This window comes from Anoplolepis gracilipes, chromosome 10 (genome assembly GCF_047496725.1).
Source record: "Anoplolepis gracilipes chromosome 10, ASM4749672v1, whole genome shotgun sequence".
NCBI classification, from domain to species: Eukaryota; Metazoa; Arthropoda; class Insecta; order Hymenoptera; family Formicidae; genus Anoplolepis; species Anoplolepis gracilipes.
In genome coordinates, this window is record NC_132979.1 from 1,628,080 (window position 1) to 1,646,119 (window position 18,040).

Below are 18,040 nucleotides of genomic sequence, written 5' to 3' on the forward strand. Positions count from 1 at the left end.
AATATTAACTTAAAAAAATAATATATGTAATATATAAAAACTTAAAACAATATTATATCTTTCAGGAATTTTTTTTTGTTTATTATTTTGTGAATTTATTAATAAAATATAAATGTGTAAGTAACACTATTAAGTTTTTAAGCTTCGATAATAGAGAAAGAAAGAAAGAAATACAATATTATTAATTAATGCTAATAAGAAGAAAAGAGCAGTTCTAAATATTAAACAGTTATAATTGTTTAATTTAATTTTTTTGCATCACATGTTTCATAAACATGGATTAATAAAGAATTAATAACGAAATACGGACAGTTATTAAATTAGTCAATCTTTTTTATACATTTATGAAAAAATTGTTATTATTAAAAGACTTTTATTTTTTTAGTATTTAATTTATACATTTTTATATCTCATAGTCTATTTATTTGAACTATTTATAAAGTATATGATTTTTCATTAATTTTACATTGTTACAAAATTAATTAATATGTTTTTTGCTGTTATCATTGGGTTGAATACATAACGGTAAAGTAAGATACGGATGCCTTCACCAGCTGTAAGAAAATATGTCTACATTTATTTAGTTCTTTTAGATTGTGATGTATTAATAATACGTGACAAATTATGATATATATATATATATATATATATAATGTTTTATACCGTCGCAAAACATTCTAAAGATGCTATAAACAATCCACCGACATTCAAACCAAAATTTTTGTTACCTCTTTGCAATAGAAGAATTATTAGCTTTTGTATATATAGGGAAGCTGTATACCAGCAAACATTATATCTGCAATGAAAATATAACAGATCAGTCAATCTCTCGAAAAAAAAATCTGAAACACATATTAATTTTGCGTATTTTTAAATTAATATTACTTTGATTAACGTTTGTATACATATATTAAATTGATACGATCAGATAACCTAAGGATATTTCTTACGCAGCAGCATATACATCATTATTATGATCTGTAATTTTTTGTCCGAGATAGTTAGAGAAAAACATATATACAGTACAAATAAATGTAAATCCAACAGATAAAATAAGTTGCTCATATTTATATTCTGTTGATACAATCTGGAACGTCTAATATATTCATAAACATTACAAATTAATATTATAAGTTTATAAGAAGTCCATTTATAGATGGCTTACAAATTATGACAGATTATTTAACTAACAGTTTTAAATAACTTTTTATAAATTGTAAATCATCTAAAAATTGAGTGTTTTATAAATTAATAATCTTTTTATTAATCAATTTATTCAAATTATATGTTTTATTTCTATTGCGTTATATTGTAAGATTTATGTACATATAATAAATAATAAGGATTTTTGTAAAAAATAAGTTTTTACATTATGCTTTAAAGACAACATAAACATAAGCAATTGTAAATTATTTCTTGATCAATCATCATCATATATATTCAAAAGTTTCACATAAAATATATTTTTCCTAAAATTTAATTCATTTAGATTTTAATAGTATATTTTTTTACTTTAATAGTATTTACTAGTATTCTAATGAAATAAATAAGAGAATATATTTTTAAGTTTAAATATAAGAGTACATCTGTAAGATTAAATTTCGTAATATTATAAAACTTGTAATCTAATGTTGTTTCTACGCGCAAATATACTACAAACTAGTCAAGAAACTCATAAATAAAATAAAACCAAATCTGGAACAAATTTTAATATTTATAAATCTTTACATTATTTATGCTAATTACTGCTAATTGTATCTAAAATTATAAATAATTGTTAACTAAACTTTTTTAAATCTTGTAGTCAAAAATATAGCCAGATTATGAATTATATGTGATTATATTCTTAGAAAATTATATGAAGTATTGTTTGAACAGAGTTATCAATTAAAATCGATTAAGTGTATTTAAAATAACACAGATACATATAACATAAATATATTGCAAAATATTACAAATTTTTTTTAAATTTGCATTTATAAACAAAATACCCCAAACTTACATGAAAAATGTTGAAACTCAAAGTGATTACTCCGAATATTATTAATAACATGACTGACATCTCAAATTTGGATATTAAATATTCCGAGAATCTTTAAAAAAATGTATTATTGTGTATACTATATATGTATTAAGAAATAATATATACGAACTTGATAGCTTTACGATGAATATCTACAGCATAAATCAAACTCTGTTTTTGTAAATTAACATTTTGTGATGTATAAATCTCGATTGCGTTCTCAATACGGTAACTGTGAATAAATTTACAAAATTAGCCTTGAGGTAGAGTGATTATAATCTTCATAAATTCATATAATATGTTATCAATTAAAGATTACAACATTTATAATTAATTAAAAACTTTAACATTTATAATCATGTTAGGTTAGATAATGATTAAAAGAAGTAAATCAATATATTTGCATATTTTTAAGAAGTTATGGATATTTCAAGATATTTTATATTGTTACTCCTTGTATTAAGTAAACATTCATACAATGTAAACAGTTTTACAAAGTAAGAGTCATGTTCTAATATTTTTTAATAATACTTTTGTGTGTGTGTGTGTGTGTGTGTGTGTGTGTGTGTATGTGTTTTACGCGACGTCTTCCACATGTATAGAGTCCTTTTTTTTCTATTGATATTCTAAGGAATTAAAAAAATTAATGATTGATGAAACTTTAATGATTACCGTTAATTATGTTAATGATTAGAACCGGAAATATAATATAGAGTCTCATAAGTTCAAAATAAAGTTTACTTCAAATTTGCAGTTATTTTATTAACATAATAAGATATTATTAATCTATTTATATTTCGATAAACACGATGTATCAATTATACTTTTATTCTTAGAAATCATTATTTTTCTAACATTTCTTTCTAAAAGTACAATTAAATTAAATTGATAAAACAGTAATTTTTAAAAATTTTATAAAACTTGAATATTTTGTATATGAAGTGATTCATTTATTTATTAATAAGTCAACTAATTCAGCTTTCTATATTTTGAGCAGATTATTTTCATCATATAAATAGAACTTTTTAGAACTGAATAAGACAAAAATAAAATTATTTTTAATTCTAATTTTAATTATTATGTATATCATGCTTTACCTAGCAATTTTAAACATTCCGCAAATAAAATAAAGATATGCATTGCATAATGTTCCGGTTGCTATTACTGCAACAATTCCTAAGTAGACAGCAACATTTATATACAATTGCCTTAAGTAGAAATATTGTTCTTGTTTTACAAAACAATCAGTCGTAATCTGCATACGTGGTCGAGACTTGTTTGCAAATAAAATAACGTCGAAAATATTCGGCCAAATTTGAGCAGATGTATGAACCGATGCAAAGAAAAATAAAGTCACTAAACAACAATATAAATAAATAATATATATTAATATATTTCTGGCAATAAATAAAATATATAATAATATATTTATAGCAATAAATTCGTGCATTTGAAGCATTTCAATTTAAACGTTTTGTGTGTGTAACTTTAGAAGATTCAAAATACTTCTTATTTTAAATGAAATCTTCACGGCTTATTAATGAATTTGAAATATAAAACGGAATAGGAGTCAGAAAAAATTTCCTCACTTAAAAGTGCAATCGTAAAATATTTCGCATTATTTCCATATTTTTCGATGATCATAAATTCATTTTTGTCCTTTATATCATCGTAGATACGCTGGAACTGTTCCATTAAGTATGTTACCTGTTATTTATAACAAACTTTTATTCCATTTATATTTTTCATGAAGTATAAAAAAATTGCTACAAAGTTTTAAAATAAGTGTTTATTTATTAGAAATGTTTATTACGATAAATAAAATACATGTTTGACTTACTGTTTTGTCATTAACGTAAAACGAGTTGTATGTTAGTGTGAAGCTAATGCAAGCAAATGTGGGAGATAAAATCTTAATAGCAATATCAATAGTAAACTCTGAAGTTACAAATATTATAAGCTAGAAATAATAATTTTCTTTAAAATAATTTGTAGAAAAAGAATCTTTATCCTTGATAAGTAAATTCTAAGTTCTATGTTATTATGGCTAGCTTATGGTAACAATACAATAAATTAATTCTTTATATTTATAAAATAATTTTTTGTAAGAGATAATTTAATGTAAGAGATAAATAAGCACATATTATATTAGATAAATAATTATATTTATATATTATTATAATGTTATAATATTTAATTAATAAATATATATATTTTTGTATATTTATATTTATATATAGTATAAAAAATATTACACACACATTATATATAGAATTCTTTTTTACAATCAAATATTCAATACAAATTATGTAGAAGTAAAAGACTATCGTAAGTAACGATTTATAATAGTATATTTACAATAAAGTTACAATAAATAATAGATTTATACACACAGATAGAAACAATTTTCGGTTGATTCTAGCAGAAGTTGATAAATCACAAAAAAATGCACAAATTTAATTAAATTATAAATTATTATTTATTAGATTATAAATTATTATTTATTGATTATAATAAGTGTGAATTTATTCTATAGAATATAAATTTATAATAGGATGAAAATCTAAATATACTTTTGTAAGTAAAGAATAAACACTTTTTAACCAAATATACTTTATATAGTTAAAGTGATTCAATTGCATTTTAAAATTTTATGTAATGCATATAATTAAAAAATTTTTATACATACATACTTGAGATACAATGTATGTTGCTTCAATACTAAAGAAACAGATTGATTGAAAACAAGCAAGCGTTGATCTCTGATAAGGCCATATACCAATAGCCAATAATAGAGTTCGGTTCAAACTGAAATACTGATCTATAATATCGACCATCTCTCGCAAATATTAAAATACATTTGATAAGGATGAAGCTGACGGACATTTGCTTATCCCCACTATTCACTTGGTTGATTAAATATTCTCTAAGCTCTCTTTTCTAGCATCAATTTTTATGTTCCATAATATCAGTTAATTTGTGAAATTTACCATAATTGTACCAACACGAAAAAACACAGGATACCACTGGGAAAACAAAACACCCGTAATTTAACACTTTTGTCGAGACGCAGTCGGCGATTAAGCGATCGATTTAATGCCGAAAGACATTAAACATATGTCCTTTTCTCATAGAATAACATTCACGGAAAAAGTATATGGGGTGCGAAAGCGGCGCAAGCGTAGTCACTGCATTTTCAACGGCATATCTTCCTGTACTTGGATATATCCATATGTAAACTAGAAACAAGTCCTTTAGAATGAGAGTGCGTTAAAATAGTAGATATTAATTGCAAAAGAGTAATGTCTGTAAAACATTATTTTTTAATAGTAATATAATTTTTCAGTATTTACTTACCATTTACTTATTTTATAATTAATTGTCGTTTATTTTATAAATGTGTATTTACTGTTCATATGTATGTGTGCTTTGTATAAGAAATAAAACTAAAATTTAAAATGATTTAAACTTAATTTGATTAAATAAATAAAATAAAGTTTTTAAAATTTAATTTTTGAAAAATTAGTTATTGAATAAAAGGTATTAAATATTAAATTACAATTTTAAAAATGCTAGAATAAAATTTAAAATAAACAATAATATATGTATATATATAAACTAAACAATAATATATGTGTATATATATTATATATACACATATACTAATACACATTAAATATACATATACATACTGTGTGTGGTCTGCAATGCCAGTGAAAGTAGTGAATTAAGAATAAAGAAGTAGACCGTAAGTCAAGTGAGATTGTACCATCTTGCTTATGATCAGCTTATTCTGACGTCCTATACATATAATATACATTAGATATACATATATAAAATATCATAAACGCTTAGTTTTATTTTTATTAGATATTTTTACAATAATGCATAAAAGTGGAATATCAAATCAATTATTTTTTTTCTTATATTTAGGAAAAAATTCGGTTTTTGGAAATCTCGTTATGTTAGTATACTAAAATTGTGTGCATTATTGACATGTTTTATTTATAACGTATGTGCATGTTTGTGTTGTTTTATTTATATAGTGCAAGAAATAAAATAAAATACATTACCAATTTTTTATCAATCTTTATTATTACTAATTCACGACTTTTTATTAACTTTATTACATTGAATAAAGTAAAGTAAAGTAAGATAAGGATGCATTTGCTAGCTGTAAAAAACCATATACTTTTATTTATTTATTTAGTTCATACATTTAAAATACGCTAAATATAAGGAATTTAATGCGTGATCTACAATGACAGTGAGAGTAGTGAGATATAAAGGCAGTAGGACGTCAGAATAAGCTGATCATAAGCAAGATGGTATAATCTCACTTGACTTACGGTCTACTTATTTATTCTTAATTCACTACTTTCACTGCCATTGCAGACCACACACAGTATTTTCTGTACCGTCGCAAAACATTGTAACGATGCGACAAACAATCCACCAACATTCAGACCGAAAGATTTGTTACCTCTTTGTAATAGAAACAGTATTATCTTTTGTATATGTAGAGGAACTGTATACCATCGAACAGCATACCTATATACACAATATATTTATAAACTTTACAATTAACTACAATGTAATGACTTAATAATTTTATATATATATATATATTACGATAATTTTTTTACAATCTTTATTATTGAAATTTGTTTTGATATTGTATAACAAATAATGATTCTTACACAGTGACAAATATATCATTATAGTGATCTGTAATTGCTTGTCCGAGAAAATTTGCAAAAAACATGTATACAAACATGAAAGTTGCAGTTATTAAAGGTATTAGAAGTTCCACAGCATTATATTTTAATGTTAAAATCTGAAAAGTCTAATATACAAATTTTAATATCATTTTCGAAAGCCCAGGTTGAAATTTATATATTCTATTGTTTATATTATAATTATATAACATAAAATATAAGAAATTTACATAAATAATTTTTACGAATTTTATAAATTTTGATATCATTTTTAGCAATATTGTATATTGTTAATATCAGTAATAACAATACTAGATATTGCTAAATTATTGCTATAATAATATATCATATTTAAAGAGAGAGAGAGAGAGAGAGAGAGAGAGAGAGAGAGAGAGAATAAAAGAACTCTATATTAAGAAGTAAAATTAATTAACTGAAATTTGATTGAAAAACAACATAAAGAAATGTTATTAGAAGCAATTTATTGGATATGTATATTTAAAGTGGGAAGACAAGGAAAATTACCCGAAAAATATTAAGACTCAAAGTAAGTACTCCAAACAGTATTAAAAACATGAATGTCATCTCAAATTTGGATATTAGATGATTAGAGAATCTTTAAAGCAAAAGAAAAACAAGTGAATTAATGTGCAATACTATATACATATGTATGTACATATATATATATATATATATATATATATATATATATATATATATATGGTGTAATTAGTATAAAATGACCAATGTGAATATTTGCAACAGTTAGGAATATAATTTAAAAAATATCTTTACAAGAAATATTTAATATACAAAAAGATGTCATGATGGAAACAATTATATTTTCAACTTTTGCCAATATTTGTCTCGATTACTTTATACAAATCACCCTATGTATATTATACGATAAATACTAACGATATGGCTTTTCGGTGAATATCTATAGCAGAAATTATACCTTTAAAAATCAAATTCTCGTTTAGGAGCTTATCTTGTGATATATGAATTTTCAATGCATTTTCAACACGGTAACTGTGAACGTACGAGATAAATTATAATCTTGATAGATAACTGTGTTTTCGATGACATGTACGCATAATCAATTAATAAAATTGCAACACTTGTGACAATAGACACTGATTAAATAATTCAATGTTTTATTTTTTAACAGATATGAAAGATATTTTAAGATATATTATGTTAGAGATGATTAATATCCTAAATTAAATAGATTTAAAAGTTATTAAATTAATATATCTTATTAAAAAAATATATAAAATATACATAAACTAGACATCACATGCGCGCGCTATTCCTTATAAAAAAAATTTTTTTTCGAAAACATGGTCTCCTCTATAATTTAAAATATAAAAAATTAAAAATTATTAAAAAATATAATTTTGAACACATTTGCAGAGAAATCTGGAAAAAATTTTGTTCTCCAAAACATAGCCTTCTCTATAATTTAAAATATAAAAAATTAAAAATTATTAAAAAATGTGATTTCTCAATGTTTCGAAATATTTTGAACACATTGGCAGAGAAATCTGGAAAAACATTTTTTTCGCGAAAACATAATCTCCTATAATTAAAAAAAAAATTTTTTTTAATTTTTTAATTTAAAAAACCACATAGCAGCCATCCTAGAATAATTTACAACATTTTGGTACTAATTTCGTGGGAATCGGTCTACAAATGTAGAAGTAGTTCGCGGTTATTGCTAACTATTTTCGCTTATAACTCAAAAACTACGCTTTAAATCAAATTTTGGTAAAGGAAAAATTGTCTTAGAATTGTGTCAGGAGTACGTCATTTTACGGACGGAAGGTTGTTCTGGGACACCCTGTATATAAAGTTTAATTATATATTAAATTATTAGTCCATTAAAGGAACAAAGTACACTTTATCTATACATTTAACAACTATTAAATTATTGTCAATCAATCATTACATTAAATGATATTTTTTTTTCAGAATGAAATTGTAGAAAAAACAATAATGTCTGTATATGTATAAAGTATACATATATATATATATATATATATATATATATATGTAATCATATTTTATTAAGTAAAATTTTAACTGCGTTCAATTTTAATGACATATTGTCTCAAATTTTAGTGATCAGTTTAATTACCGTTCATTTTTAAAAAGTAATATAATGTGATTTTGTAGAAAGAAATGTATCATATAAATCTTATTCTGTGATAATGATTTGTTTTATGAAATTATATTATTTTTAATGCTAGTAACAATTGAGAATATAATACACATACTCGCACGACGCACGCACGCAACCCATACGCACATACACACAAACACACACATCTATATATATAAGTAATGTCCGTCTGTATGTGTGTACGCATAACCGCGAACTCCTTCCACATTTGTCGACCGATTTTCGTGAAATAAGTACCAAAATATTGCAAATTTTTCGGAAAAAGCTATTTTTTCTACAATTTCATTCTGAAAAAAAAAATTTAAAGTAATAATTGACAATAATTTAATGATGTTGAATGTATAGATAAGGTATAGTTTGTTCCTTTAATGGACTAATAATTTAAGTTACTTTTATATATATTTGTTTTTATACAAGTAACCTTTTTTTGCAAAACTTCTCTTAAATTTACATTGTCTCAATTTCTATGTTTATTGTTCTACCTAGCAATCTTAAACATTCCGCAAGCATGTTGAAGATATGCAATGAGCATCGTTCCTGTCGCTAGCACTGTGATTGATCCAATGAAGACAATCATATTGATATGCAGCAGTAGTATGTAATAATATTTTTCCTGGTCAATAAAATATTCCATCGTAAATAGTATATAATGTTGTCGAGATTTGTTCGTCGGTAAAATAATGTTGAAAAAGCTTGGCATCAATTGAATAGCCGTAATAATAGATGCGCCGCTCATGAGAAGTACTGAACAATATTATAAATATTAACTACTCAAACGAAGTAGTATTTAAAAACTTATATTTTTATATTTATGCGCACATATAATGGTTTATTTAAAATATTTTTGTAATTAAATAAAAATATTTTTTGTATTTCAAAATTTCAATAATAGATTTATTAATTGATTCTAAATATATGTAGGTCAACAGAGATTAAAAAATATCTTTTTACTTGTCAATCTAGTCGTATAACGTTTTGCATTGTTTCCGTATCCCTCTACAATAGAAATTTCGTCGTTGTCTGTTAAATCATTATAGATACACTGAAGTTGTTCCATTAAATATTTCACCTATTTTTTGAACAAATTTTATGACATTTGTTTATATCAAAAAAGTTTGTTAAAATTTTTTGTAGAAAGTTTTATATATATTATAAATGTTTATTATATATATATAAAATTAATATTTTAGACCTACTGTTTCAGCATTAACACAAAACGAATTGTATATTATCGTAAGGATAATGCCTGTTAATGTGGGAGGCAAAATCTTGATTACGAGGTCTGAAGTACAATTTAAAGTTATAAATGTCACAAGCTGTACAAATGTAATATATATAAAAAATAAGTCAAATTAATATATAAATTAATATATAAAAATCTTTATTTTTTATTTAACATACTGTAAATTACATGTTATTAATTACTTTTATATTTGATAGTAAGAAATAAAATTTATATTACATATAATTGAAACTTAACTTTTTGATAATAAGTAAATTTTATTGTATAAAATAATAAAAATTTTTTATATATTTCTTTAAAAAATAATATTAATATATATGTACATATATAATATTTTCTAAAATTATATTTATATTATTATTTAATTTGAATTATATATATATTTTATATGTATCTATGTGTGTATGGTGTGTATAAAAGTTAAAGATTATTGTTCACAAAAGACAGTATAAAAATATATTAGGAATATTTTATATACATATAAAAAATAAACAATCAATAATTTTTTAGCAGACGTTAAGAAAGATTATTATTCATAATCGCAAGTTTTTGAAGTATGAATAAATATATGAAATAAAAATTTGTATAGGTTTCCTTAAAAATTACATATCTAATAAAAAAATTTCTTTTTATACATATATACATGTAAAATCCAAATAAAAACGTAGAATAAAATATTCTGTATATAATTAAAATGTTTCGATACATACCTGAAATATAACAAAAGTTATTAAAATACTAAAACAACAGATTAACTGAAGTCGAGCAAATTTAGATTTATTATAAGGCCATAAGCCAATTATCAGCAAGAGAGTATAGTTTAGACTAAAATAACGATCCTTGATATCGATCATTTCACTCCTAGCGCTAAGACACGTCTGACGGGGATGAAGTCGACGAAGTCGATCTTATCCCCACTCGGCACTTGCCTATTATATATTGCCATCCTTCTCTCCACCTATTATAAATTCTCCCTTCTATAACGTAAATGTTAGCGTTCTATAATCTAACAATAAGCTTCCATAATTTATTCTAACTGCAGAGGAGACCAAAACATACTTGTAATTTAACACTATTTGTTTAATGCACAGTCGCATATTAAACGACCAATTTCGTTCTGAAAGAAATTTAGTTTTATTTCTTATAAAATAATATCTATCAGAAAAGCATTCTGTAATGTAAAAGCTGCGCAAACGCAGTCGTCACATTTTAGTGACTTATATCCATATGTTTAGTCCAATGTATACCGTCGCAAGTTATTTTTAAATTTTCAAAGTAAAACGCTGTAAAGTTGTCATATAAGTACAATAAAATTATTACTAGTAAAACTTTATATATATATCTCACAAATTTAAAGTAATGTAACAATGCAAATATACAAATTAAAGAGTTATAATTTTCTACTATATTAGAGAAAAGAAAATGCTAACAGAAAAAAATCTTTTTTCTTATTTACAGCAAGTTATTTTGTGTATTTTTACATGTCATGTGTTTTTTATTTTTTTATATGTATATTGTAGAATATACTATAACGTTCTTCATGTTTATGAAAAATACAATTAATTGATTTGCCTGATACATCTATTACATTCGTACTAAATTAATAAGTAAACATTGTTTACACCATAAATACATTTAATTAAATTAATTTAATATAAATACAATATTACATGATTAAATAATTGTTGTAAACGTACCATACCTATGACACTAGTTAAAATTTTGTATTCTTATTAAAATATTTTATTCTTAGTTTTGCACCGAATACATGACCGCAAAGTAAGATAGAGATGTATTCGCCAACTGTAAAATATTGTATCTATTTTCGTCTTTTTGTGAAATATATTAAATCAATCTCTTACGACACATATACACACACACGCGCGCGCGCGCACGCACACACACGAGGGGTGCGAGACTGTGCAAGCGTACTCGTTTGTTGACGACACATGTCCGAGTTCGTATGCTTCAGTCCAAAGTGACACTCGCAACTTACAATTAGTTAAGCGTGTATGCTTTATCTAAATATATTTTATAATTGTGACATTACTGTAAAATTACTGTGTGTGTGTAAAGAATTATTTAATTATAATTTCTTCTTTTCAAAAATCTTATTTTATTTTATATAATGTTTTGTATTAGTATTTTATTTTTTTGTTATCCAAAAAAATATAAATAATATTAAATATATTAAATATTTTAACTTTTTCTCATATATTTTATTAACATAAATTAATGAAGATTGCAACGGATAATTATTAAATTAGTTAATCATTTTCATACATTTATGAAAAATTGCATTTTTAAACTTTTATTCTGTTAATATTTAAGTTATACATTTTTATGTTCCACTTTATTTATTTAAACAAAAAAGTAATTTATTTTTTATTTTTTTTACTGTTATTATTGGGTTGAATATATAACGGTAAAGTAAGATACGGATGCCTTCACCAGCTGTAAGAAAATATGTCTGCATTTATTCAGTTGCTTTAGATTGTGATGCATTTATAATACGTGACAAATTATGATATATATGAAATGTTTTATACCGTCGCAAAACATTCGAAAGATGCTACAAACAATCCACCGACATTCAAACCAAAACCTTTGTTACCTCTTTGCAATAAGAACAGTATTAGCTTTTGTATATGTAGGGAAGCTGCATACCAACAAACATTATATCTGTCATGTAATGAAAATATAATGGATTAGTTAATTTCTTAAGAATAGTGAAAAAATTTAATAAGATACATATATTATTTTTGTGCACTTTTTTTTAATTTACATTTTTTTAATTGAAACGTTTATATACATATATTAAACCGATAAGATTAGATAACCTAAAGATATTTCTTACGCAGTAGCATATACGTCATTATTGTGATCCATAATTTCTTGTCCGACATAATTAGATAAAAACATGTATATAGTACAAAAAATTACAATCGTAACGGGTAATAGACGTTGTTCAAAATTATATTCTGTTGATGCAACCTGTAACATCTAATATATCCGTAAACATTACAAGTTTCAATATTATAATTTAGTTAATTAGGGTTTATAAAAAAACCCAATTTATAGACGACAAAATTTATAACAGATTAGTTAACTACAATTTTAAATAATCTGTTAGAAACTGTAAATCATCTAAGTTGAGTTTTTTTAATAAATTAAAATCTTTTTATCAGAACATTATATTACTTGAATATAGTTATCAATAAAAAAGGGATCAAGTCTATTTAACACAACACAATATATTGCAAAATAATACAAAATTTTTTTAAATATGTATTTATAAACAAAATACCAAACTTACATGAAAAATGTTGCAACTCAAAGTAATTACTCCAAATATTATTAATAACATGAATGACATCTCAAAGTTGGATATTAAATAACTCGAGAATCTTAGAAATATAAAATGCATTATTATGCATACTATATAGTATTAAGGCCTACACACATATATATATATATATATATATATATATATATATACATAACAACATATACACACACTTCATAGCGTTACGATGAATATCTATAGCACAAATTATATTCTTATGGACCAAACTTTCCTTTTGGAAATTAATATCTTGTGATATATAAATCTGTATTGCGTTTTCAATACGGTAACTGTGAATAAATTTACAAAATTAGTCTTGCACTAAAGTGTGATTGTAATATTCGTAAATTTATATAATATGCAGTCGATTAAAAACTGCAATATTTATGATATTAGACAATGACTAATACAACAAAATTAATATTTGCATATTTAAATAAAAATAAAAGGATACTTTAAGATATTTATATTGTTCTTTTTTTGTTTAAGTAATCGTTCACACAATTTGAAATGTTTTATAAAGTAAGAGCCAATGTTTCAATATTTTTAATAAGACACTTATTTTTAATAATACTTATACACACACACGCACACACACACATATATATATATATATATATATATATTATGTGTGTGTGTGTGTGTATATAAGTTTTACGCAATATTTTCCACATCTATAAAGCTATTTTTTCTATTGTATATATTCTAAAAAAATTATTTAATGATTACCATGAATTATGATGATGTTAGAGTTCGAAATAATGTATAACATCAAGTTTGAAATAAAACTTACATTTGCAGTCTTTTTATTTAGTAAAATAACATATTATTATCTAGTTATATCTCGTTAAACACATATCAAGATATTAATTATCTATACCTTTATCCTTAAAAATTACTAATTGTTATTTCTGACATTTCTTTTCAAAAGCATAATTAAATTAAATTGATCAAACAATCCGTAATTTTTAACAATTTCATAAATTTTGAATATTTTGTATATGAAGGGATTCATTTATTTAATAAGCCAATAATAATAAACTGATTTAACTTAATTATTATGTATAAAATGCTTTACCTTGCAATTTTAAACATTCCGCAGAAATGTTGAAAATATGCAATGAGCATTGCTCCGGTTATTACTGCTGCAGCAATCCCTATGTAAATAGCAACAGTCATAGACAGGCGTCGTAAGTAGAGATGTTGTTTTACAAAACGGTTAGTCGTAATCGATATATGACGTGGCCGAGACTTGTTCGTCGATGTAATAAGGTCCAGAAAACCCGGCCAAATTTGAGCAAATGTATAAAAAAATGCAAAGGTAAAGAAAAACACTAAACAACGATGTAAATTAGTTACATGTTAATATTATAGCAATAAACGCGTGCATTTGAAACATTTCAAGTTAAACGTTTTGTGTGTGTGTGTGTGTGTGTGCGTATTAATTATTAATTATTCAGATATTCGGTAATTATGCAGATATAGGGAACCACCTCTGATTTCGACAATTTTCACATTATATTTTCAAGGTCCCATCACTCTAACAATTAGTAATATTATGAAGGTTTTAATTGGCACTTATTATTTATTAAAAAGTTATTAACAAAAAAAAAATATAATAAACAGTGTTAGGTTAGGTCTAATACTGAAATATGTTAATAATTTTGATATCGCTTCGCATGGAATAGTATAAGTATAGGCGGGAGGACTATTTAAATATGGGCAGAGCCCTTCCTTTTGCACCCTCACCCTAACAAACCCTAATAGCTCAACCCTATCACTCCCATACATTAATAATTTTAGTCTCCTTCCGTGGGGAAAGTTGAAAACTCATGTGGAACCATCATCTGTTTATCATTGCACGGTTCCATATGGACTTTTAACTTTCTATAACAAGTATAAGAGTAATACGGGTTGGATTAAAGAAGGGTAAACAAAAACGACTTAACAACCTCTTAACGAACAACATGATATATCAAAGCGTATAGGCTGTACACACACGCACGCGCGCGCGCGCGCGCAGTACTTAAGGGAACGTGGGGTAGAACAGCCAACGTTAAGCATTGAGCAAGTTTTTAACATATTAAAAAAAAATAAATCGATCTTTCTTTTACTAAAAATATTCTTTGGAATATCCACTATAAAAAAAAAACACAAGTTTATTATAAAATAATAGTTTAAATAGACGAAATTATTGATTTAGTAAAAGCCTAGATTTTCGTGATATGCTTTTCATGCGGGGTATAATGGACTACCTCCAAAACTTGTTTATTTCATTAACATTGATGTCTAAAACTTCTTAAAAGTTGTGTATTATAATATGATATATAGAACATAAGAATATAGATTTGTATTTTTAAATGATAACTATAAATTAATACATAAAACAATTCTCTTATTAAAATAAATATTTTTCTCTTTAAAACATGGAAAAATATCCTCTAATGTAATAATTTTTGGTATTAATTTTGAAAGACAGCATCTATGTATACTCTCTTTCTTTCTTTAGTATAAAAATAAAAAGTACAACATTTCGTGGTTTAATATTTCATTAAGCCTCAAAACGTATTTATTTACTTTTGATCATATAAAAAATTATAATTAATCAATATTTACATAGACACAGTATGAAATTAATAAGAAAAGATCATTTTAAAACCTAAATGTATTTACGGTAACAAAAAAATAGAATTTTATCATTGTTATCTTATGTAAATATATCGAAGAATTACAACTCAGTCGCGGAGAGCACAGCAAGTGCATTAAATAATTTATAACAACTTTCAACTAAAAATATTGCGACCACTGATAACAGCACGAAAGACACCTTATAGCAATAATTGCAACATATTTCATGACATGGTAGCATCTCTGTAAAAAGATATCGACTCTGCACCATTGTACCCCGCGTGCCGTTCTACCCCACGTACCCTTATATAAAAATTACAGATTTTTGTTAATAACTTTTTAATAAACAACGATCGTCGACTAAAACTTTCACAATACTTACTAAACATGATGACTTTGATAACACGTGAAAATTGTCAAAATCGAGAGTGACTCCCTATAGCTATATAATTATCTAAAATATTTCTTCTTTTATATAAGGGCTTCTGTAATGACTCATTAATAAACTTGAAATGTGAAACATAATAAATCAGAAGATATTTTCTTACTTATAAGTACTATCATATAATGTTTTGCTTTGTTTCCATATTTTTCGATAATTATGAATTCATTTTTGTCCTTTATATCATCATAGATACACTGAAGTTGTTCCATTAAGTATTTTACCTATTATGTATTTATCTAATATGTATTACTTATTATTTATAAATAGCTTTTATTCCGTTTATCTTTTCGTAAAGTATGTTATAAAAAGATAAATAGAATAAAAGACTTAAGAAGTTTTAAAATAAGTAATATGTTCATTTATCAGAAATGTTTATTACGATAAATAAAATAGATGTTTGACTTACTGTTTCGCCATTAACGTAAAACGAGTTGTATATTAATGTAAAGTTAATGCAAGCAAATGCGGGAGATAGAATCTTAATAGCAATATCAATAGTAAACTCTGAAGTTACAAATATTATAAGCTGTAAATAATATTTTTTTTTCAAAATAATTTGTGTAAAAAATATCTTTATCTTTCATTAGTAGATTTTAAGTTCTACGTTATTATTGCTATTTATCATGAATACAATTAATATACAATAAATTAATTTTATATAATTATAAAATATTTTTTTGTAAAAGATAAGCATGCATTATTATATATTGGAGATATAATTATATATATATAGTATTACAATATAGTATTAATAAATGTACTTGTATATTTTATTATGTATAGTATATATTAGTATATATGAAATCATATAAACATATATATATATATATATATATATATATATATATATATAATTTTATTTTTGTTTACAATAAAATATTCTAAAGAATGACAATTTATAATAATATATTTATGATAAGATGTATACATTCATATAGTCACAATTTTAGGTTAATTCTAACAAAAGTCGACAAATATTATCACTCACACACAAATTTTATTAGATTATAAAAACAATAAATATTTATGTATCTATTCTGTAGATTATCAATCTACAATATATAAAATAAAAATCTAAATATATTTATGTATATAAAAGATAACTTTTCATTATTTAACTGTACTCCTTTGGAGTTTTAGAAGTATTTTTCATATTCAATCGCTTATATCAATTGTCTTTTTTTTTTAAAGTAGACATTAAATTGAAATTTTTAGATATATAAAGTGGCTCAGTTGCACACTTCAAAATTTTATATAATACATATAATTAAAATATTTTTATACATACATACTTGAGATACAATAAATGTTGCCTCAATACTAAAGAAACATAATGATTGTAATCGAGAAAGTATTGATTTGTGACAAGGCCATAAACCAATAGCCAATAACAGAGTTCGGTTAAATCTGAAATACTGGTCTTCAATACTGATCATCTCTTTGCTAGTACTA

The 18,040-nt window shown here is 23.9% G+C and overlaps 2 protein-coding genes across 2 annotated transcripts; both read right to left on the minus strand.

The window, feature by feature from the left end:
• Positions 1 to 437: 437 nt before the first annotated feature.
• Positions 438 to 11,048, minus strand: LOC140670305 (uncharacterized). Its single transcript, XM_072900866.1, has 19 exons — positions 10,880 to 11,048; positions 10,123 to 10,242; positions 9,878 to 9,995; positions 9,409 to 9,670; positions 7,660 to 7,773; positions 7,267 to 7,357; positions 6,724 to 6,869; positions 6,507 to 6,574; positions 5,132 to 5,262; positions 5,014 to 5,049; positions 4,717 to 4,872; positions 3,864 to 3,983; positions 3,613 to 3,730; positions 3,121 to 3,379; positions 2,154 to 2,255; positions 2,003 to 2,093; positions 951 to 1,096; positions 664 to 796; positions 438 to 554 (listed from the first exon to the last, which is right to left on the minus strand). Exons 1-19 carry the CDS (start codon positions 11,021 to 11,023, stop codon positions 504 to 506), a joined length of 2,406 nt encoding a protein of 801 aa, XP_072756967.1. The 5' UTR covers positions 11,024 to 11,048; the 3' UTR covers positions 438 to 503.
• Positions 11,049 to 12,572: 1,524 nt separating this feature from the next.
• LOC140670455 (uncharacterized) lies at positions 12,573 to 18,032 on the minus strand. Its single transcript, XM_072901062.1, has 9 exons — positions 17,881 to 18,032; positions 16,995 to 17,114; positions 16,692 to 16,809; positions 14,594 to 14,849; positions 13,689 to 13,805; positions 13,486 to 13,576; positions 13,027 to 13,172; positions 12,719 to 12,851; positions 12,573 to 12,623 (listed from the first exon to the last, which is right to left on the minus strand). Exons 1-9 carry the CDS (start codon positions 18,022 to 18,024, stop codon positions 12,573 to 12,575), a joined length of 1,176 nt encoding a protein of 391 aa, XP_072757163.1. The 5' UTR covers positions 18,025 to 18,032.
• Between the last annotated feature and the right edge of the window lie 8 nt (positions 18,033 to 18,040).